Source organism: Dermochelys coriacea, chromosome 3, assembly GCF_009764565.3.
Source record: "Dermochelys coriacea isolate rDerCor1 chromosome 3, rDerCor1.pri.v4, whole genome shotgun sequence".
NCBI lineage: Eukaryota > Metazoa > Chordata > Testudines > Dermochelyidae > Dermochelys > Dermochelys coriacea.
In genome coordinates, this window is record NC_050070.1 from 155,983,780 (window position 1) to 156,006,694 (window position 22,915).

The 22,915-nt window shown below is 39.0% G+C and overlaps 1 protein-coding gene across 10 annotated transcripts in view; it reads left to right on the forward strand.

Moving 5' to 3' along the window:
* The window catches only part of BABAM2 (BRISC and BRCA1 A complex member 2), a 309,223-nt gene that overhangs the window by 3,519 nt on the left and 282,789 nt on the right, over positions 1-22,915 (forward strand). For all 10 annotated transcript variants that reach the window (XM_043511627.1, XM_043511630.1, XM_043511626.1 and 7 more), the window contains exon 2: positions 703-864. In XM_043511627.1, the coding sequence (XP_043367562.1) occupies positions 737-864 (128 nt within the window). In that variant the 5' untranslated portion in view covers positions 703-736. The remainder of the gene's footprint in view (positions 1-702; positions 865-22,915) is intronic.

The following is a 22,915-nucleotide window of genomic DNA, read 5'->3' on the forward strand; positions in this document are numbered from 1 at the left end:
TATTATTTGTTACTAATAAGTAAATCTGATATGTTCAGCAAAGTCTTTCAAAACAGGTATTTAGTGAAGAAGTAGAATTGCAAAAGTCATGCCAGTTCTGTGTACCAGCCGTAGTAGTGAAATTAATCTATTTTCTGATGTTTTGGTCTCATTAGAAATTACATGTGAAGATATACCTAGGGGGCCAAATCCGATCCCATTGAAGTTACTAACAAAATTCCCATTGACTTCAGTGGGGCCAGGTTATGTCACTTATGGCTTTTTAATTTGTAAAGGCTGTATGCATTGCTATGTTTTTAGGAGTCAGACTGATCCATTTCAGTTGATTTTGCTTACTCATAGGGATTGGATCTCTAGTAAAAGCAGAGGACCAGGAAAGGTTCCATTATTTTGTTCAGATTCAATGAGTAGCCTTCCTGATCTGACCACTTGCCCATTATTGTTGAGTTAGGAGGAGAGAACTGCTTTATTATACTCTGCTCTTATCTCTTATAAACCTGTATGTACTTCAGTCTGCTTATAATTACAGAACATTCCTGAACGTTTGAGTTCATCGCTGTGTTAAAATAATAGTTACCTAACACATCAAATTTATTGCTTTTTTTTTAAAAAAAAAACCCTTTGGTATCCCAGTGCTTCCTTTGAGTTACTTACATTGCATGGGAATTTGCACCAGGTAATTTCTTGATTTTTCCCATGCAGAGCTCAGTCCAGCAGGAAAGAAGGACACGTTAAAATGTCTCCTGAAATTGCCTTGAACAGAATTTCACCAGCACTCTCTCCTTTCATTTCCAATGTGGTCAGAAATGGAAAAGTAGGATTGGATGCTACTAACTGTCTAAGAATTACAGACCTGAAATCAGGGTAAGTATTTGAATAATGTATTTGAGAAGAAGGCCATATGTCTTTTTTTAGAGTGCTGATTTTACTGTGTTAGTATGATTTTAATTTATCTGGAGCAGAGCTATTAACTAGATTTCTTTTGTCCTCCACTACCATTCTCTAGTATTTGTGACTTCATCTGTTGTGCTATTGGCAACAGCTTTCTTTCTAAAACATTTTCATCTTGATAATATGATCCTTACGCAGTAAACCCAGAGCTGTGAAGATTTTGTCATTTGCTTGCTTTCTCTCTTTAATTTGGATATTGAATGCTCTAGGTTAAGATAAACTTGAATAGCCTTGCTTCTGGCAACGAATATGACATCTCCATGCTGTATGGGAGGAAGAATAGCTCTTCCTTCCAGTCTGATTTTTCTCAAGAGGGCAGTAAGATACATTCATAATATGTGCCAATTATCAGCAGGGCCATCCATTTGTGTGGGGTTTACTCAATTACTAGATTCATATCTGCTTTTAATTTTTATTATTATGTGTACTTGGGAAACTCTAGAGGTGTATATGGCATTTTACTGAGATAGTAAAGATGCAGTCTCTGCCCGAAGGAGTTTACAACCTAGGTTAAACATGACTTACACAACAATTGACATTAGGCAAAGGGGAATGAGGGAAAGGTGTACACAAAACCAAATGATGGTTACTTGACTTTGCAAGATACATTCTGTGTGCAGCATAATACTAATATGTGTTTTTTCTGGCTGATTTTTTTTTTTTTAGATATTGTGTTTTTTCTTAAAAAAATGCTTTTTTTCATTCTTCGTTTCTCTAAATGTTCTTTTAGGCGAGTTTCTTCTTTTAGGTAGGATTTTTTATATTGTATAGTTATGCACAGTACCTAGCGTATTTGCACAGGAATCTAGGACTTGAAAGAAGTAGCCTCAAAGAGAGGGCCTATGTCCCACTGCATGATGAATGTGTCTAGGTTCTGCCATATACCAGGTCTAGTACTTATGTCCTAATATTTTCTTGTTCCAGGGCCCAGCTATGTCTTGATACTTGATATGGTTGTTCCTCATATTCAAACTTGTATGTGGGTTCTTTCTCAGACTGAATTGTATTAATTCAAGATTCTGTGTTTTACTTGAAAAATCTCTATTAGCCCTACTTTTTCCATGCTACCAATTTTTTCCAAAACATCAGGATTTAATAGCTATTGCATTAGCTCTTTAGGGATGTTAATTACACCTAATAATTCCTCTTGCTCCTCAAGTATGTGAGCTGCAAATGTTTTTAATATATGTAAAGCTTGTGGGCTTTCAGCAAGGTTGCTGATTTTGTTATAGTTTACTTATGGGGTATAATAATATGTTATCAATAGAGCACTGTGAGAGTTTGCAAGGCACTTCAGAAATGTAGAACAGACAAATTCCTTGTGAGTTCTTTCCTTATGATCTAACAATAGATACAATGGGATACAATTACAAGTACAAAATGGCATGGAGGCATCTTGAGTGATGAGATGAAAGTTTGAAGACTTTGTAAAAGTAGAAGGATTTGGAGGAGGAGAGGGAGAACACTTAGTGCTTAGAGGAAATGGGAGGCTGTTCCAAGTGTAGGTTGTGACGTGAACAAAAGGAGCCATTAGGAGGGAGGACTGGGCATGAATAGGAGGAAAAGGAAAGAAGAGCTGTAGATGGGGACAAGGACCCTGCTTTTGCTCCCTCTGAAGTCAGTAATAAAATTTCCATTTTGTGATTTCACTGGTGCTGGATCAGGCCTAAAGTTAAAGTGAGTGTTGAAAATGAGGAAGAGGCATTTGAACCTGATGCTTGAATGTTTGGAAATGACTGACTGAACAGAAATTTTTGAAGTCTCTGTGCAGTAAACATTTCTAGTTTTCCTGTAAATGTTGTAATTTCAAAAATCAAAAGTTAAATTTAAAAAAAGAGAGCTCATAACTTTGTGGGAATATGAATAAAGCTGTGGGAACATGATGTCTCTGCCAAAGCACTGCCATGGGTTTGTTTATTACAGGGCACGTAAGAATTTGTAATAATCATAAAAACCCCTACCCTCTGCATAGATTGACAGTAATAAAAACATCAAAACATGCTACAGAAAATAAAAGTTCTGTGACCCTAAAATTTTGACAAGTAGCCATTTCAGTAATTATGAGCATAGTTAATATAAGTTTGCAGGCACCTCTTCCACAGTGTTTCAGGGATCTGCTTGGGTATCAGATATTTGTCTAAAATCTGTGGATTGCACATGACCAAAATGTGAATGAATTCTTATCTTTTTACTAGCCATCCAGTTCTTATGTTATAGGTTTTTATAAATTAGGGTTAACAATGTTCTGCATTAGGTCATAGTGGTAGAGTTTGAATACTTATAGCATTTACAAGACATTGCATATTTTTATTGCATGTTATGGGATAGTTATAAAATTAATTGAGATTTTCATCAGCATTTTGGAACTGTGGCTTCCTCCTTCCATGTAAGTCAGTGGAAAAATTCCCATTGACTTGAAAGGCGCAGGATCAAGCTCTATGTTTCTATCATATAATTTCTATCAATTTTGAATTTTAAATGATCAGCAAGATTAAAAAGTGTTTTTAATCATTGTGCTATTTTGAAGTCAAACCACGTGCTAGACGTTTTCAGTAACGAACATATTTACCATTTACTTTTCCAAATTTACTGTCTAGGTTTGTGGTAGAGTTAAGGTATCTCCATGTTTTGCAAACTTCAGTAAAGAACTGATGTGCAGCTAAGCAATATGATTCAGCAGATAAAATATAATAGTATGTTAATTCATGCTGCTTGGGAGTGTGGGAGAAGAGTGTCATGGTAAGGAAATCCCTCATTTTTTTCTGCAGTCCTTGTATGTATATGTGTTTTTATAATAATTTCTTGCAGTTGCATAATGCAAAGTGTGTTACAAATGTAGAGACATACAATCTTTAGCATGAGCCTATTACCTTTACTTATGTGAGCAGGGCCTTCAGAATTCAGCCCTATAGGGACCACTTTGTTGAAATGCAGACATCTTTGGAATGGATTGTGGCAATTATTTAGCAGTGCTCAGAAACACTGCATAACAAGAAGAGAGAAATAATATTGTATTCCAAAAGAAATAGCAGGAAGAATTTAGGTAGGAAGTGTATACTTACCCAAATCAGAATTTTGCACTCTTATCCTTGTCCTTGTGAAAAGTGCCATGGACTCCTCAGTGAACAAAAATAGGCCCTTGATACTATAACACATTTGAAAGATGTCACTTTCAACAACATCAGTTTTGGTGTTAAAAAGACACTATCAGGCATCTCTAGTGTATTAATAAAAGCCCTACTCTTCAAAACGTGTTTGAATGAATCAACACACTTCGATGGGTTATCAGTTCGTTACTGACCCAGACAAGAGTGCCTCCTGGTGCATCAACATCACATCCTGCAGCACTGAATTCTTTGGAGGTCTTTCTTCTGTGTGCTGACGACTTCCTAACCTTGTGTTTTAAAAATCTAACGATAGAACAATGAGGTGTGGCTGAAGGCATTTTTCATTGAGTTCAGTATTTAAGTAGAGCAGAGAATGTGAATGGGGAAAGTCAGTTATCAAGCAGATTGATGTAGAAATGGAATGGTCTTCCATATGAAAGCTTCTCTTTAAAGCCTTATGTGTTGCTGGGATCCAGTTATTTAAGAGGCTGCTGTCTTTCCTATCTCGTATTACAAAAGTTGAGGTCTTTGACCTCAAGCATTTGTGTTTCTGAGGTTGATGGAAGGACATTCTCATTAGAGGGTCTTTGCCTGTGGAACTTGTTTTCCTTGACTGTACATCAGAGTCCAAGGTTGGTGAGCTTCAGATCATACTACAAGGCTTTTTTATTTAGTCAATATTTTTATTATTGTATTTGTTTTGGTTAGTTAGAAGTCTTGGGCCAGGCAGAGTTTTAAGAGCAGAACTATTTGGACTAGGTTTGAGTTCTTGTATAATTTTCTTCTAAGTGCTACATAATCATATCAATAAAATATGGATGCTATACATATACAGTCTATTTTGTGTTTCCTGCGATGAGACTCGATGGAAAATTCTCCTTTTGTAATCCCTTGGTAGTAATCAGTTTTGGTATTTTGATGTTTCTATTGTCAAATCTCTCACTGATCCCTGGATCTCTGACATCAGGCTTCTTTATAATCATTTAAATTCCTAAATAAGAATGTACATACGGCAGTGGTAAAAAATAATGATGTACTTCCTGGAGCAGATGCTAGCAACATGCAAGTTCTATACAGAGCTTTAGTAGGATGTTCATGAATTTATTGCCCTGATTCCTGACCGACAGTGTTACTTTATTTTCTGTGTTTAGCAAACAGACTGCGATGTGTTTTGATAGTTCCTTTTTCATATGGGCATTTCCCTTTTTAATATAAAGGCACATTTACATTTTAAAGTTTTTCAGTATATCATTTTCGAATGGACTGTGAAATACTGAAATAAGGACTCCCGTATTGCAATATTGTTTCCCTTAACCCTTTAATCTCCTGGCATTGTATCAGTTGAAGTTTGAGGTTCTGCTTCAAGCACTGGAGAAAAATTGCATTCCATCGTTCACAATAATTTTTTTAACATGTATTTGATTAGTTTAGGATAAAGTCTGACAGGCCTGATGGCTTTTGTTTATGGACAGATACTATTATGAAAAATTGCTTGGGGTTTCAGTCCCATGGGGGGTGGTGAGCTGGTATTTGCAGCTTCAGCCCCGCCAGGGGGGCGTGGAGGCTCAGGGTTTCATCCCCTAGTGGGGTGAGCTGAAGCTCGAGGCTTCGGCCCCGCCGAGGAGGGGGCACTGATGATTGGGACTTCAGCCCTACAGGAGACAGCAAGGCAGTGCTCAGGGCTTCAGCCCTGCAGGAGGAGGTGAGCTGGTGCTGGGGCTTCAGCCCTGCAGATGGTGCCTAGGCTCTGGCATCAGCTGCACATGCTTATTTTAACAGGAAATTGCATCACTGTAGTGCTGTGCAGACTTCCTGTGCTATGATCTCCTTGCATGCTGCACACTACAGGCTGTGTGTACTGTTCATAAGTCACATTTGAATAGTTTTAGATTTAAGTGTTAACCCTACGCTAATTTCGTGGATGACAATGACATGTTCAAACTGTAAGAAACCGCAAGTATGAAGAAGAAAACTGAAGTTTTCAGCCAGAATGGGAGGAAGATTTTGCATTCACTAATAAAGGTGGCAAACCCTTGTGCCTAATCTGAAATGCATCACTCTCTCAGTATAAAGCAAGCAACTTGAAACATCACTATGAAACAACTCACAATAACTTTTCGTCTAAGTACCATCCTGGATCAGAATTAAGGAAAAACAAGCTAATCACATAAAATTATGCTTCAACAGACACTACTTTCTGCATTCAGTAAGGAAGCTGACATAATGACTGAAGCTAGTTTTGTTATGGCATGGAATATCGCTCGTGCTAAACATCTATATTGTGATGGAGAATTTGTTAAGAAGAATATTGCAGAAGTGGTTGCAGTGTTAGATCTGAGTAACACAAAACTTTAATGACTAATACAGCAAATTCAAATTTCGCCCCACACTACAGAGAGGCGGATCTCCTAGATCAGTGCTGATATTGCAAGCAACCAGCAAAATGATCTAAAGAATTCTCTAGCATTCAGCCTACCTGTCGATGAGTCCACAGATATTCAAGATAAACCACAACTAGCGGTATTTGTTCTTATGTTTCCACAGATGTAATTGTGAAAGAATAAATGTTGGACTTGGTGCTAAAAGAAACAACCCACAGTGCTGACATGAAGAATGCACTTGACAAAACATTGACAAATGCTGATGTACTGTGGGGGAAAAAAGTAGGCCTTATTGGACTCTTGAAAAGCGATCCTAAATTTCTGGAGTTTCTCCCTGTTCATTGCATCATCCATTGTGAACATGCCATAAGCAGATACTTCAAGTATAAAAATGTTACAAAAATAGTCCTAGGAACTCTCAATTTCATCCGCTCGAATGGGAAGATTTATCGACAATTCAAAAATTTAATTGAAGGGCTGAATCTTGATGACAAACCTAACAATGTCTCTTTCTACTGTATTGTGAAGTGGTTATCAATCAGCAATGTTTTAAATAGGTTTGTGGAACTGTTGGAACCTATCTGTGCTTTCCTTGAAGAAAAGGAAAAGTCCTATCCACAACTGAAAGATAAGCAATGGATCCAGGATCTGATGTTTTTCACTGATATTATGCAGCATCTGAAAACTCTAAACTTGGCACTCCCAGGGAAGGATAAGATTATTTCTGACCTTACTCAGTCTTCAGCTTCCAGAACAAATTAAAGCTTTTGCAAAGAGACATAGTGTTAAAAGACTTCCACCACTTTCCCTATCTCAAGAGTAGGGTAAACACATTCCCTGAAATCAAAGAAGAAGATCACAAAGTTAAGGAATACAGAGGTAAATTACAAGGAATGCTTAATGACTTTCAGGCCAGGTTTGAAGACTTGCAGAAGCTGAGATTCTGCTTCATCTTTCTTGTAAACCCTTTCATGGTTGATGTGATCAATGATGGCTGTCCAATTTCCAAAACCGTGGTTACAGAAACATCTACTGTAGAGAAGGAGCTATTGGAACTCCATGAAAACCAGGCTGTAAAGATGATGCATAAATCACAGTCTACAACTGAATTATGGGAGCAAGTTCCAGGAACGAAGTATCCTCAACTCAAGAAGACTAGTGTGCGACTCATTTCAGTTATTGGCACAACATACGGTTGTGAATCGCTGTACTCTGTGATGAAGTTTGTAAAACCAAAACATTGTGCAGTCCTTACAAATCAACATCTGACTGAGCTCCTCCTTACCACTTTGACAACATATCAACCAGTTTTCCATAGATTTACAACCAGGATGGAGACCCACAATGCTCTGAGCTCTAGCAGTAATTAGCAGTGTTACAGTAAGTAGGATGTTAATATTTTAATAAATGCATGTGTAAAGGTTGCCCATGTCTTGTGGCTCTTGAACTTCTGAAGATTATCGTATGTGGCCCAGAGGGACAGGAAGTTTGGCCATTCTTGTAGAATGTATATATGTGATGCAAGTAATAACTTTGAAAGAAAAAAGAGCATTTGTTTGCCTGCCTAAATGTGGTGAGTAGATAAAGAGATAAGTGTTTATAAGGTTTAAAAAGAAAATTAGAACATTGAAATTAATTATGGTTAGTAACTGCCATTGCTGTGTTAGCGTAGGGTCTGTGGTTTAACAGCTTCATGAAAGACCACTTACTTCTCTCTTTCTCAATTCAACTTAAACTTTGTCTTGTATGTTTTTATGTTAATATCTTTAGTTTGGTAAAGTCAGAGACTTCCTCCTGTCTGACCTCACAAACGCAGAATATTGTTTCAGCCAGGTGTACACTTCAATAACAATGGGGGGAAGCTATTTGTGAGGTGCCAATTGGTCTGATGTAGTCTGGTTGAAGAGATTTTGACATGATATAGCACTAAATCTATCTGCTAAATCAAGGTTGGACAAACTTTTTGGCTCAAGGGCCAATTCGGGGTTGTGAAACTGTATGAAGAGCCGGGTAGGGAAGGCTGTGCCTCCCCAAACAGCCTGGCCCCCGCCCCTTATCTGCCCCCTCCCATTTCCTGCCCCCTGACTGCCCCCGTCAGAACCTCTGACCCATCCAACCCCCCCTGCTCCTTGTCACTTGACCGCCCCCTACCGGGACCTCCCGCCCCTAACTCCCCCCCCCCCCCGGAACCACACCCCCATCCAACCACCCCTGTCCCCTGACTGCCCCAACCCCTATTCACCCCCCCACCTCATGACCGGTCCCCTGGGACTCCCACACCTATCAAACTTCTCCCTTTCCGCTGACCGCCGCCCCAGAACCTCTGCCCCATCCAACTGCCCCCTGTCCCCTGACTACCCCCTGGGACCTCCTGCCCCTTATCCAACCCTCCTGCTCCCCGCCCCCTTACAATGTCTCTCAGAGCGGCAGGACTGGCTTATTGGAAAACCTGGGAGGTGGGTAGGCGCAAGCCACGCTGCCCGCGTAGTGGCGTAGCTGTGGCGGTGGGGGGACAGCAGGGGAGGGGCCGGGGGCTAGCTCAAGGGCCTGGCAGGATGGTGGGCTGTACTTTTCCCTCCTCTGTGCTAAATGTACTTCTTCCTGATTTTTATAGGGAGAAGACTTTTTATTTATTTTAGTTGTCCATACCTGGTTGACCCATTCAACCTTTTTTGAAAAGCAGACTTTTTATTAACGTATTAGAGATTTCTGCCGGGAGCTTCCTATTACCAAAACTGCCCTCCTTTTTCTCTTCATAGGGCAGCACTGTGCAGAAAAAGCTCCTGTCATAAAAGGCTTCCTTTCTGTGTAAAGGTGGCTGTTAAGGACGCTATGAAAATCATAATAGTCAAAAGCCTGGTGCAGCTAAATATCTAATATGGACAAGTGACATTCAATTAGTTATTTTAACAAATGCAATTAAACATTTGCTGGACAAGTTCAGGCCCTGGTCAGTGCACCAAAGATTTTTTTGCAACTGATTGCTATATCTGACCAAAGACCGAAAAAGAAAGCTGTTCTTCTGCCCCAGTTTCCTTGTAAACAGCACTGGGTGGAGAATAAATGGATTTATGTAGAAGGACAGCTGTTTTGCTAAATTCCTCATCTAGCTCTTCTCAGCCCATCAGATTCCATGATGCACATGGCTAAATTATGTGTTTTCCTGCAACTCAGATATGGGATTAAATGGCCGTTTTGTGGTGTTTTACAATGAAACAGAGGCAGAGGAGGCTGGCTCTTATTTTCAGTCTCAGATCAGACAGATTAGTCAATAGCTGCATTTAGGAGTTTTAAGTGCAGGTGAGATGAACTCAGCAGTTTGACCCTGAAGGGCTGACGTTCATGTGCATGAACGGGATTCATAAGCAGGGGGAATCTTAAGTACAGTTAGAGAGATTATTTTATCTCTGTATTTGGCTCTGGTGTGAATGCTGCTAGAATACTGTGCCCAGTTCTGGTGTCCACAATTCAAGAACGATGTTGATAAATTGGAGAGGGTGCAGAGAAGAGTCCCGAGAATGATTAAGAATTAGAAAACATGTTTTTTAGTGATAGACTCAAAGAACTCAGTCTTATTTAGCTTAACAAAGAAATTTAAGGGGTGACTTGATTACTGCCTATAAATACCTATATGGGGAACAAATATTTGATAATAGGCTCTTCAGTCTAGCAGAGAAAGGTATAACATGATCCAGCGGCTGGAAGTAGAAGCTAGACAAATTCAGACAATTTTTTTACAGTGAGAGTAATTGACCACTGGAATAACTTATCAAGGGTCATGGTGGATTCTGCATCACTGATAATTTTTAAATCAAATTTGGATGTTTTTATAACAATTATACTCTCAATTATTTTGGGGAAGTTCTATGGCCTTGCTTATACAGTTGGTCAGACTAGATGATCACAGTGGTCCCTTCTGTCCTTGAAATCTATGAATATGTACAGTACCATTTAGGGCCTGATTCTGCCATCCTTACATTACACCCAACTAAAATAAAGACTATTTGAATAGTAAGGTGCTAGTAAGTGTCAGTGAGGGAGGCAGAATCAAGTCCTTAATTTCTGAAAACAACAAAGTCTGGTAAGAAGCAAATTTGGACAACTATGTTTTCTTATAGGACAGTCATTTTTGAGATTTAATAGTATTTGGACAAATTGGTTTAAAAGAGAGTTTCCTAGTTTGCCAAGGAGGCACGGTGCTGTTCTGGCACAGTGGGAAGCAAACACTCTTCATAGGCCTTTTTTTTTGGAGTGCTTTCAACGTTGTATAAATCAGCACACAAATCTTCCAAAGAAAGTCTTAAAGAGAGAGGAGGGTGAGGTAATATCTTTTATTAGACCACAGAGCTTTTCTTCAGTTCTGTAGAAGCTCAAAAGCCTGTCACTCTCACCAACAGAAGTTGGTCCAATAAAAGATGTCACCTCGCTTACCTTGTTTCTCTAATCTCCTGGGACCAACACAGCTACAACAACAAAGAAAGTCGTAAAAAGAAAAGTTTCAGAGTAACAGCCGTGTTAGTCTGTATTCGCAAAAAGAAAAGGAGTACTTGTGGCACCTTAGAGACTAACAAATTTATTTGAGCATAAGCTTTCGTGAGCTACAGCTCACTTCATCGGATGCCAAATGCATCATCCGATGAAGTGAGCTGTAGCTCACGAAAGCTTATGCTCAAATAAATTTGTTAGTTCTCTAAGGTGCCACAAGTACTCCTTTTCTTTTTGCGAATACAGACTAACACGGCTGCTACTCTGGAAGAAAGTCTTGTTATTCAGCATGTGATTTCCACGGATGCTGGAAAAAAATGACTAAAGATCTGCTAGTAGTGCTATCCCTTTCAAACTTTCTCTGATCCCTTGGATAACCATAATCCTAGTACTCTTCTTCTGGCTATGATGTGAGGACGTAGACTACTTTGAGTACTATCTTGATATTATAGGCTACCAGGAAAGTCACTTATAGCAAGCAACTGTCATTTCATCATTGGTGGCCAAACCTGTTATCTCTGCAATATGTTTGATTTTTCTGCTCTGGAGAAGCAAGAGACCTGAGGATGCTACTGCATTTTCTTTACAGTTCAATGTATCTTAATTGTCTCTATAAAAGTGGACCTGACCTAGTGACGGAGGCCAGGGCAATATGCTGCCATGAGGGATAACTAGGTTCATAAGCAAATAGGATTTTTATAGCTTGTAGGTTGGATACTTGCTATACTTTATCAAAGCTATTGCATTTGGTCTTTGAGACATTACTAATCTTAGTAAGCCTTCTGGCTAATCCAAAGAACAAAAAAGGCACTTGTCAAAGAGAACATTGTTTTACTGTTCATTTTTGGCCAGAAGGAAATTGATGTGTTGGAGGCAGAAAACGGAGAAGATTAGGTGATGATTACAAAAGAAAAACAGCTACAACAAAGAGGTTCAGGAGTTATATTGGGACTGCTGTTAAGGTCAGATATATTAGTTATTACTGAGCAGACAAAGGTGAAATACAGTTGATCAAAACATGGAGGAAGTTGAGGAAATCTGAGTATTGTGAAACTGTAAATAGAAACTTTAATAAAAATATAAAAACTTGTTTCTTTAAAATATTATTTTTTCTCAAGATATCTATTTCTGTAGATTCCTAGGCCGTATTGAAATGAATAGCAAAACATCCATTATTTTCAATGGGGCCAGTATTTTATCCCTACTCTTGGCTATGTGCATCCTACAGGACAGTGGCTCTCAACCTTTCCAGACTATTGTACCCCTTTCAAAAGTCTGACTTGTCTTGTGTACCCCCAAGTTTTACCTCACTTAAAAGCTACTTGCTTACAAAATCAGACATAAAAATACAAAAGTGTTGCCGCATACTGTTTACCATATAATTATAAAATAGATCAATTGGAATATAGATATTGTACTTAACATTTCAGTGTATATTATATACAGTAGTATAAACAAGACGTATGATTTTTTTTTTATACTGACTTGCTAGTGCTTTTTATGGAGTCTGTTGTAAAAACTAGACAAATATCTAGATGAGTTGATGTACCCCCTGGAAGACCTCTGTGTGCCCCTGGTTGAGAACCACTGCTACAGGAGACCATATAGGAATTCCCAGAGCGCTTACATTTTAAGCCTTTAAGGCAGCTACTAATGTGCCTTGCAGACACTGCAGTCAATTTACCTGTGCTGCTCCATTGCACTTCATGGTCAGTGCTTTATGTTTTGGTGGATGAGTTCACTCAGGAACATTCTCACACGCCTTTATAATAATAACTCCTAGTATCCCTTGATAATAGTTTCCAGCTTTGATTTCTCCCCCCTTGCACACACACCAGGGACACTGGAGCCTTCCCAAAAGTGAGGGGCTGGGGCCCCTGCCCCTGAGGCCCCACCCTCTCCCCCCCAGAGGCCCTGCCCCCGACCAAGCTGGAGTGGGGCCAGGGAGCCCGCTCCCCCATCTGGTGGGGTGGAAGGCAGTGAAAGCATCCCCCTGCCCGTGGCCCTGCCCCTGCTTCCTGCCCAGGGCAGGTGGAGGGACCCTGGTTCCCCACAGCTGCCCGCTTCGTTCTCACCGACCTGGCTCCAGCTGGTGTGGGGGCCTTGGAGCTGCAGCCAGGCCATGGTAAGAGCTGTGCAGGCAGCCGTGGGAAGCCACAGCAGACCCTCCACCTGCCCACAGTGTGGGGGCCCCAAGCAGCCCCCAGCCCGTGTCCCCGCCCCCGTGCTCCCCACCCAGGGCAGGTGGAGGGTCCGCGGCTCCCAACAGCTGCCTGCGTGGCTCTTACTATGGCTGGGCTGCGGCTCTGAGCCCCCACGCCTCCTGCCAGAGCCGGGTCAGGGAGAGCTGCACAGGCAGCTGTGGTGAGCCAGTGCGGAGTCATGGACCGTCCACATCCACCTTCTCTGGGCCGGGCGGGAAGCCCAGTGGGGCGGGGACACAGGCCGGGAGGTGCTCTCAGCCCCTCGTCTCCTCCCCCCATCGCGGGCAGGTAGAGGGTCCGCTCGCGTGGCTCCCACAACTGCCTGGGCTCCATACTGGCCGAGGGGGGAAGAGGAGGGGAAGTGGATAGGGTCCGCCCTGGCAAAAAGTAGGAGGGCTGTGGCACTTTGCCCCCTCCCCCCCCAGTTCCAGTGCCACTGACACACACTTCTCCTTGTCCTATTATGGTACTCGTGTGGTCAGTCTCTCAAATAAACCTTAGCATTTAGGATCTGTGAAGCACTGGCATAACCTTTGTTGAGGCATCATCTAATAATTGACATCACCAGTGGCACTGTGCCTTCCATTTGCCTGTGTTGGCAATTTAACTTTGACTATTTTCTTGTTAAGTTTCCCTTATTCCCTTTCACCCCAAACACATCAAGATTCAAGCATGGTTGCTTTGGAAAGGAACTAGATTTGGGCTAGTCCCATACCAGTGCTGTGTGCCTGCTAGGATGAAGGCATTGATGCACAGGGATTTTTGAATCCTGTTTCCTACTGAGCCTTTGCTCAAATGTTGCCTTGTTTATGATAAATACACTTTGATAAATACAACACTTCATGGTTGTTTATTTTTCAGTGTTTTATTGATATAGAAGAAGGGAGAAGGACTATTTCTGGCTAGCATGCAGTCTGTTCTCAGATACTGTTTCCCATCATGTCCTGCCTAAAAGCTCTCCTGGCCTCCTCTGGAAATTCAAATAATCATGACTTATGATTAGTCAAAAATGCCTTGAATTTGTGAGGAGTCTGACAATTTTATATGTAATTGTCAGTGGCCCATGTACTTCATGTGGCTGTGAAATTCACTGTTGAATTCACCCTTTGATACAAAATTGCATTCCAGAATCTAAGGGCTGATCTGTGTTAAAAAAAAGTTGTACTGGATTAATTAAATCAATTTTATATCAATCCAGTTAAATTGGTGCAAAATCTTAATGAGGGCATTCTCTACCAAGTTTAGCTCTTGCTGAAAAGATTTTAGCTTGCGTTGGTAACTTAAACCAAAAGGTTAAATAGATTTGAGCATGTCTTAATTAGGGGTTAGCAATGGATTAACTAGATTGATTTTAAAATTTACTTTGCTAAAGTGGTGCAGTTTTTCTAGAGTAGATAAGGCCTGTGTGGTGTTTTCTTTTTCTTTTTTTTTTTTAAAATAAAGCCTGTCTATATGTAGAGTTGCACCAGTTTGTCTAAAGGTATGATTTAAAAATCTGTTTAGTTAAACCAGTGCAAAAACCTGCATGAAGACTCTTAATTTGACATAAACCTTGTTTACATTGTTTTAACTTAAGCCAATTAGGAACAGGTTTAAAGTAAACCAAAATTAGTCACTTGTAAAACAAAGATATTGATAAAGGGTTTGAATTGGTTTCACTAAATCAGTTTTAAAACCAATTCAAGTTAAACTGGTGCAACATGCGTTTCTGCAAATGTCTCTATTCCTTATGGTTGTAAAGAAACCTTGAAAACCTTAACTGCTAGTGTTGTCTTTAGTTTGCAAACAACCTGAAATCAGAAGTGATTAAATATCAACATTAACTGTTTCACTGCTGATTAGCTAGATGTTGCTGCTAAAATAATGTGCTTATCTCCTAACTCTAAACTTAAGGGGAAATCTGGGTTTTTCCCACCTCTGGGTTTGTAATGCCTGGTCTGGAATAATTACAACATTTCTTTAATTTTTTTAATCCTTAAATTATTGTTACATACTCTCAATTATAATTCCATCTTCATGTCCGCACAACCCACACACTAGGTACTGTACCCATAAATTCTTATTACCACCTCAAAATGCAGGGTCACCAATTCTTGTGATTTTTATCTCAAATCTCATGATATTTGGTGTCGTTATTAAAACCGTATTCCTGAAGGCAGGTGATTTTGGTGAATCTCAGCTTTCGTTAAAAATAAATTAAGTTTCTATTCCTCATGGTTGCAATGAAAAGCCTGAAAATGTGAACCAAGTTCACCTTAAAGGCCTAGAAATCAAAAGGCATATAACAACCCCCAAAAGTATTTTATTTAAAATCTTGTTATTTTAAAAACAGTATCATGATTTTTGAATGCTTAGTGTGGACAATGCTGCTGGATACCCTAAACAATGGGTTTTTTAAAAATAATTTTTGAGTCCATTTTTAATGGCAATCGGGGGCCTATTCATCATGACAGTGATAGTTTAAGAGCTAGGAACTATTAAAGTTTTTGTCATTGGCCTCCCATCTAGCTCTTTTGCCCTCGTTCCTAAAGCAGCTTGTAATTGTAGTGTCCATTATGGACACACTGTGAAAGTACGGTAATTAGAGCAGAGGTACATCACTGAAGATCTTAATGGTCAAAGGATAGGGCTAAGGCATAGCCTCAAAATTCCAAAACATACCTTTGGTGCTTTCCACTCAGTCTAGCTCTCGGATCCGAAGTATTGGATTCCTAAGCAGTTCTGACAAAGGGTTCATTTCTTCTTTTTCTTATGGCAAGAGAGGTGATGAACAACATTTAATTAACCGAATCTTGATTAGTGAGCCAGTGAATAGCTTTGGAAGTGGCTTGGTGTAAGTCTGAGATGCCACCAGCAAATGATTGAAGCGGGCACTGATTTACAATATGATCCGTAATTTGCAACTGGTGTCCATAGTCACATTGTGCATTATCTCTCATCTTCCAGAGGTGTAAGAGATGACAGCATCTGCCATGTAATTTTCTGAAACAGTTCAATGTGGACCATTGTTTCCAGGGTAGGTTTCAAGCTTGGAAGTTCTTTTGTGGTGACAGCAATCAGATGTTTGTTTGGGACGTTATGATTATCCCAGAGTTCATTTCAGTGTGCCCCAAGATTGAATGAGGGCACTTTAAAAGCTTTAGCCCAATCCCAAAGGGGCTTGCAAGATTTCAGACATGTCTTTTGAAGCTTCTGGAGGTCCTAATAAATTGGTAAATTCAAGCTGGGCATGGTTCGATTGTACTCACGAGCGGTTTGTTTGAGTTCCCCCGAGATTAACAAATGGAGCATTTGGGGGTGCAAGACATAAATTAGTTTCAACATATTCAACAAAAATTGGAAAAGTTGGGAACTAGACGGGAAGGGAAAGTATGAGTTTAAAACACAAAGGCTTTAGTGTTTTGAAGGAACTCCTTTAACAATGAATTAGTTAAGTAGTTTAAGAAAAATGTTTTACATAAACCTGTATGTAGTCTTAGTTATGTTGTATTTTCTAACATTAACTGCTCTCTTGGTCCCATTGATACATTTTCAGTAAACAAAAAAGCTAGTTTGAAATGTAGTCTGTGCTTTTAATAGAGATGTTGGTGAGATTTTTGACTACTACATGGAATTCTGGAAACAATGCTTACTGTCTAATGAAAATTGCATTTATGATAGCGTAGCTTTGGAACTTTCTGTTTGAATCAGTTCTGTCCATGAACATCATTAAGAGGATCTGAAACTGCAGGTGGTAAACTATAATTTCATACTGAATACTCCTCTTTTTGAGAATAATGTATAAGTGGTAATATTCATGGTCTGTTGATTTTCTCAGAATTGGAGTTCATATTTGTAAAGAGCAGAAATCATATTTGTAAAGAGCAGTGCATGTGTGATTATGTATTACCCTGTAATGAATAAATATATGGTAAAGAGAACAGTAATTGAGAAAATATGTCACAAGAATTTTTATTTAATTTTGCTCGCAAGCAAAAATCCTGCTAGTGTGGAAGGATAAAATTGACCTAAGTGGCAATTCTTCAACTCCTTCATACCCATGGAAGGTCCTCCCCATGAGCTCCTTTTTACAACTTTATCCCCATCTGAATTTGCAGAAAATGAACCCTATGTGATGATGCTAAACAAATCAGGTCAAGTCTGGAATGTTCTATCTAACTTCAGCCCCTTGGAACATATAATTTAGCCATTCCCTTAAAATTTCCCTCTTCATCTGTTTTCAGAGTAGCAGCCGTGTTAGTCTGTATTCGCAAAAAGAAAAGGAGTACCGGTGGCACCTTAGAGACTAACAAATTTATTAGAGCATAAGCTTTCGTGAGCTACAGCTCACTTCATCGGATGCATCCGATGAAGTGAGCTGTAGCTCACGAAAGCTTATGCTCTAATAAATTTGTTAGTCTCTAAGGTGCCACCGGTACTCCTTTTCTTTTTCCTCTTCATCTGTGATTTTTAAAATTTCATTCCTTCGCTTCTTTTCTTTTTAATTGTTGTTAACTCCTGACTCTTGTTAGGAGTATATTAACCTCTTTGTACATGTGTATTAAATGCAGTTACAGGCACATCCCAAGTCATAAATGTCTCTCTTACAAAGTAATGAGATCAGCTTTTATAAAGTGTTTAAGAAGACAATCTATTACTTGAACAAAATTGTGAAGCTTTCCTCTGTTGTTGGACAAACTATTATTACTATTTATTTGTAATAATAGCTCCTAGATACCCCAACTCAGAATGGGGCCCATTGTGTCAAGCACTGCACAAGCACAAAGCATGAGATGGTCTCTACTCAGAAAAGCTTACATTTTAAGAACACATACAAGCAAAGTGTTAAAAGGTACAAAGCTTGGTAGTTACTTATTAGCTCCCCCAACCTATTTCCCTCTCTCCCTATCCTCTGTACAAGTGTCCTTGCCAACCTGCACCACCATTACTTACCCAGAGAGCACCTCCTTCAGCCTGTCAACATAAAAAAAAGTCCTCAGTCCTAAACAAAATGAGCAGGGAACTGCTGACATTAACATTTTCAGGGTTTCTCTCTTTTAAATATTTAAAATATATTTATTTTAAAAAATATTTTAAGTTCTTTAAAATGGCTCCCAAGTATCTGAAGGTGTGTGTGCGCTCGCTCTCTCTCTCTCTCTCTCACACACCCCTTTCCTGCAGCTCCTGCAATAGCAGCTGGGTTCTAATCCCATGTAAGGAAGTGGCGGGGCTCCTGCCTCGTTTCGTGTCCCCAGAACGGGGATAGGACTTTGGGCTGTGTTTCGGATCTAGGGACGGGTAGGAGTGGAGGAATGAAGAAGATTGACTTAGCGCTCTCTCTCCCCACAACCGCTAAAGCTGTTTCAGCAGCAGTCTGGAAGCAAAATGTCACTGATATTATGTACAGGTTTCAGAGTAGCAGCCGTGTTAGTCTGTATTCGCAAAAAGAAAAGGAGTACTTGTGGCACCTTAGAGACTAACAAATTTATTAGAGCATAAGCTTTCGTGAGCTACAGCTCACTTCATCGGATCCGATGAAGTGAGCTGTAGCTCACGAAAGCTTATGCTCTAATACATTTGTTAGTCTCTAAGGTGCCACAAGTACTCCTTTTCTTTTTGTGATATTATGTAGTAACCCTGCATTTGCCATTAATAAATTATAATGCTATTAAATTTGCTATTTTATTAATTACAGGAAATCACTGAGCACTGTCACTTTCAGTGACATTTCACTAATAGTATACTTTGTTAGCAGCTGCATTGACCTAATTTTAAATTTTAGCCTGACCTTCCTTCTGAAAAAATGACGTATTCTTTGCATTATTAGGCAGTATATTTTGCATAGTATTCCATCCTCATTTACCCAGTTTACATGATATAGTGAACTACATGTGTACAGGCGTCACAGAAAATATGTATTACAGCATCTCAGAGTTTGCAGTAGTTGAAGGTTATGTTAGGTATGTATTTGAGGTCTCTCAGACTGAGGTGCCAGTTTTCTAAACATTTATTCCAGTAATTGTGAAGACCAAAGTGCTGATAGAATTAGGAAATACCAGCATTGTATGACTTTTGGATTCAAAATCAACAAGATGTGTAAATTAGTGTCTTATACCCAGAAAGGCACACAGTACCGGTGTCCACACAACCTTCTACAACAGTCACATTTAAAGTTTCTTATTACCAGTTCGAGCTGCATTTCCTGTTTTAAGAATAGGGGATAAAGATTTCAAACTGGTAGAATCTTTCAAAACAGAAGAAAATTTTTAAATATGACCAATATAATGTCAAAATATTGGGTCACACCAAAATCACCACCACCCTCTTTAACTCGCGTACTTTCAGTTCCGCAATAGTATTGTGTTTAATGAACACATCAAAGAATGGAAAATCACACTGCAGTACACAACCTTAACTACAATACTACATTATAATTGTCATTAAATTAAGTAATCACAAAATTGCAATCTTTTTATCTGCACATACTATACACCAGACCAAGAAAAGAATACAAAGTTATTACATACTCCAATTGATTTCTTATAAAAACATTCAACTATATAGTTATATTATAATAAAAAAATCAGATAAACTATACAATCCACATTATTAAATAAATCCATACACAATATTATTGAAATATATGCATCCACACTGTTTCATACGTATATTTTAAATATTAATTACTATTTGCATTGTGGTAGCACCTAGGAGCCCCAGACATATACTTGCGTCACATTGAGCTATGCGCTATATGAACATAACAAAAATACAGTCCCTGCTCCAGGACTTGTATAAAGTAACGTACTTAGATTGTGTTACATAACAAATTAACGTATTGACGTTATGATTGTTCTTTGCAGTGTGGTTCACAGTTCTTAAGTGTATGTATTGAAGATGATAGTGTTTCTTAATTGAAAGTGAATCTATTACAGAGGGCATTAGCATTTTGGCGCGCTTAAGTTGTGAAAAGAATTGGTCTAATGCCTGGAGAGGTGTATTGGGATGAGTGTGATGTTACCTTAGCTTAAGATTTCCTGGCTTTTTAGTATTGGTGGTGTTGTGAAGATATACACTTGAGCACACTCAAGTCTAAATTCAGGAGGTGGGTTTTTTTGTTTGAAAATATTAGTTTTTTTTTTAAATCTATTAACGTAGCTGAGAATGACAGGGTTGAAGAAACAATCTGAAAGTACTGAAGATGCCAAATTGGTTGACTAATTCTCCCTTCCATTTTAAATTTTGCATGCCTGGCAGAGAAAGTTTTAACTGGATCCATTTTTTTCACCATTAGCTGTTCAACACTTTTTATCTGTAGTGGTAGGAGCCTGGCAGCCTGAAAAGCTTTGAATGCTAGGACAAGAAAAGATAGCACTATCTAAAGTTTTTGCCATCAGGAATTTCAACCTTTCAGAAGAGTAGATATAATCATTTAAACAATTCCCCAGCTTCCCTAAATAGCTCTGCTCTCAAGATCCTCAGTTTAATATCCATTATCTGACCTTCCTCCCACTTTTTGATGAAGAATGCTTTCTTTGTCTGCTTAGGTGACTTACCTTGCAGATATAAGTTGTACAATTAATTCTCAATCAAAAGTAATTGATGGAAAATAAACTGTGTTGCCATATTCATAGAAAAAAATTACAGATTTGATGAAAAATACACAGTAATCAATGCAGCATAAATAGGTATGGTCATAACTAATTGTGTTTGTAAATCAAAAATATGCACATTAATAAACTGAAAAAATAGAAAAGGTGTCATTTTAAAATGTTTGTCAAGCTGTCCTGCAGCGGCTCATGAACATGGGTCCCAAACTTAGGGCAGACGGGCACAAATCCCAAATTGGTTATGAGTTATATACCTATGTTTCACCAACCAATTATCAAGTATAAACTCCTTAGGCACTGTACCAGCCTTAACATAGAGCCACTGACAGTTCCCTTGGGTATTGTGATCTGTTGTGCCACAAGGTAAGCTTACCTTTTTCATAGCTAGTCCCCTACACCAAAGATCATTGTAATAGTCAGAAAGAAAAGGAGTACTTGTGGCACCTTAGAGACTAACAAATTTATTAGAGCATAAGCTTTCGTGAGCTACAGCTCACTTCATCGGATGCATCCGATGAAGTGAGCTGTAGCTCACGAAAGCTTATGCTCTAATAAATTTGTTAGTCTCTAAGGTGCCACAAGTACTCCTTTTCTTTTTGCGAATACAGACTAACACGGCTGCTACTCTGAAACCTGTAATAGTCAGGTTACTCCCAGTCCCAAAGGACCATCACTTACCTCAGGTCAGTTGCACCTTAGATCTCACACCAAAGACAAGGCTTGTAAGCCTACCTGTAATAAATTATCTAAAGATTTATTAAATAAGAAAAGGAAATAAGAGAGTTATTTACAAGGTTAAATCAGGTAAACATATAAACACAAAAATGAGTTACAATCTTAAGTTTCAAAAGGTAGTAGAAGCTTGTGTAATAAGCAAGCATTGTATGTTCCTTAGGGTTAAGCAGTTGGGGATCCTTTTCTTATGCCTAGAAATCTTGCTCTCGAAAGTCCACGCAGCATAGGGATGCAGTTTATAGTTGTTAGGACTTTTTGTTCCTTCTCCACTTCTGCTTTGAATTTCAAACTTAGCTGATGGGAGGAATTCACTTGCACATCTCCTCTTCATAGTGTGGTGGGGAAGCAATCAACAAATCGTTTGTCCTCTGATGTTCAATAACAATTTGTCTGGTGTTGAGTGGCCTTCTTTGTTGGGCAACACAAAACATCTTTTGCTGTTGGAGACTGGTATTTCACACTAGTTAACACTTCTCTCCTGTCTGGTGATTTACAGGGTTACAGATATTTATAATGCAAATGCTTAAATATTACTTTAAAATATGGGATACAGAAGTTATAAGTGAGATTAATTGATGCAGCAATTTACAAGTGTTCAATAAAGCCTGAACACTAAGCACATCTAATACCTATTTTACCAACACTAGCATTCAGGTGAACCAGACTGATTCTAGCTATATGTTTGTAAATATCCAAATGAGACACGGGGACCTTGGCATAAGCTGGCACATGTTTTGCCAGTGTCACGGTTTATATCTCAAATTAATTTTCAGTGAAAGTCTAATCAACATGGATATAAAAACAATGTTGACACATATCAAGCCATCTACAGTACATCTCCAAACATCATTTCCACTGGTAGAACTGAACTGGTGTTAACAATAGTGGGAAACTTTTAAAAAATGTCCATATTATAGGTTATTCCTAAAGTCTCCTGGCAATTCTGAGAGTGTGTTTTTAAGGTAGAATGACCCAATACATCTGCTGACCATTAAGTAAAAGAATAATTATAACTCCAGATTCTTAAACGTTTAATCCTGGCTTTGTTTTCCAGTGCCCCTGCTCTGTCCTGAAGTAATTCTCTTCTAAAGTAAAGTTGTTTATGCTTCCTTAATTTGGCACCTTTGTGTGTAGGCATGATGATAGTCTTTGATTACATGAGCGTACTGTTTTTTCCACAGGACTCTTCCTCATTCAATGCACAGAATGGACGGTGCTCACTGAAAGAGTAGCTATTTCTTTTTATCCTCCTCACTGAATGCTTGGCACCAGGCTTTACTTTCCTCACACTATCTAAACCCAGCATTGAATATAGACTTTTTTATTTCCAAGTGGACTTTTCTATGGTGCTTTTCTCTGTAGTATCTGCGTGCATTAAAAACATTAATGATTTTATCTTTGCACCCCAGTGAGGGAAGGTGGTATTATTATAAAATAATGGAATAATAGAAATGTAAGGCTGC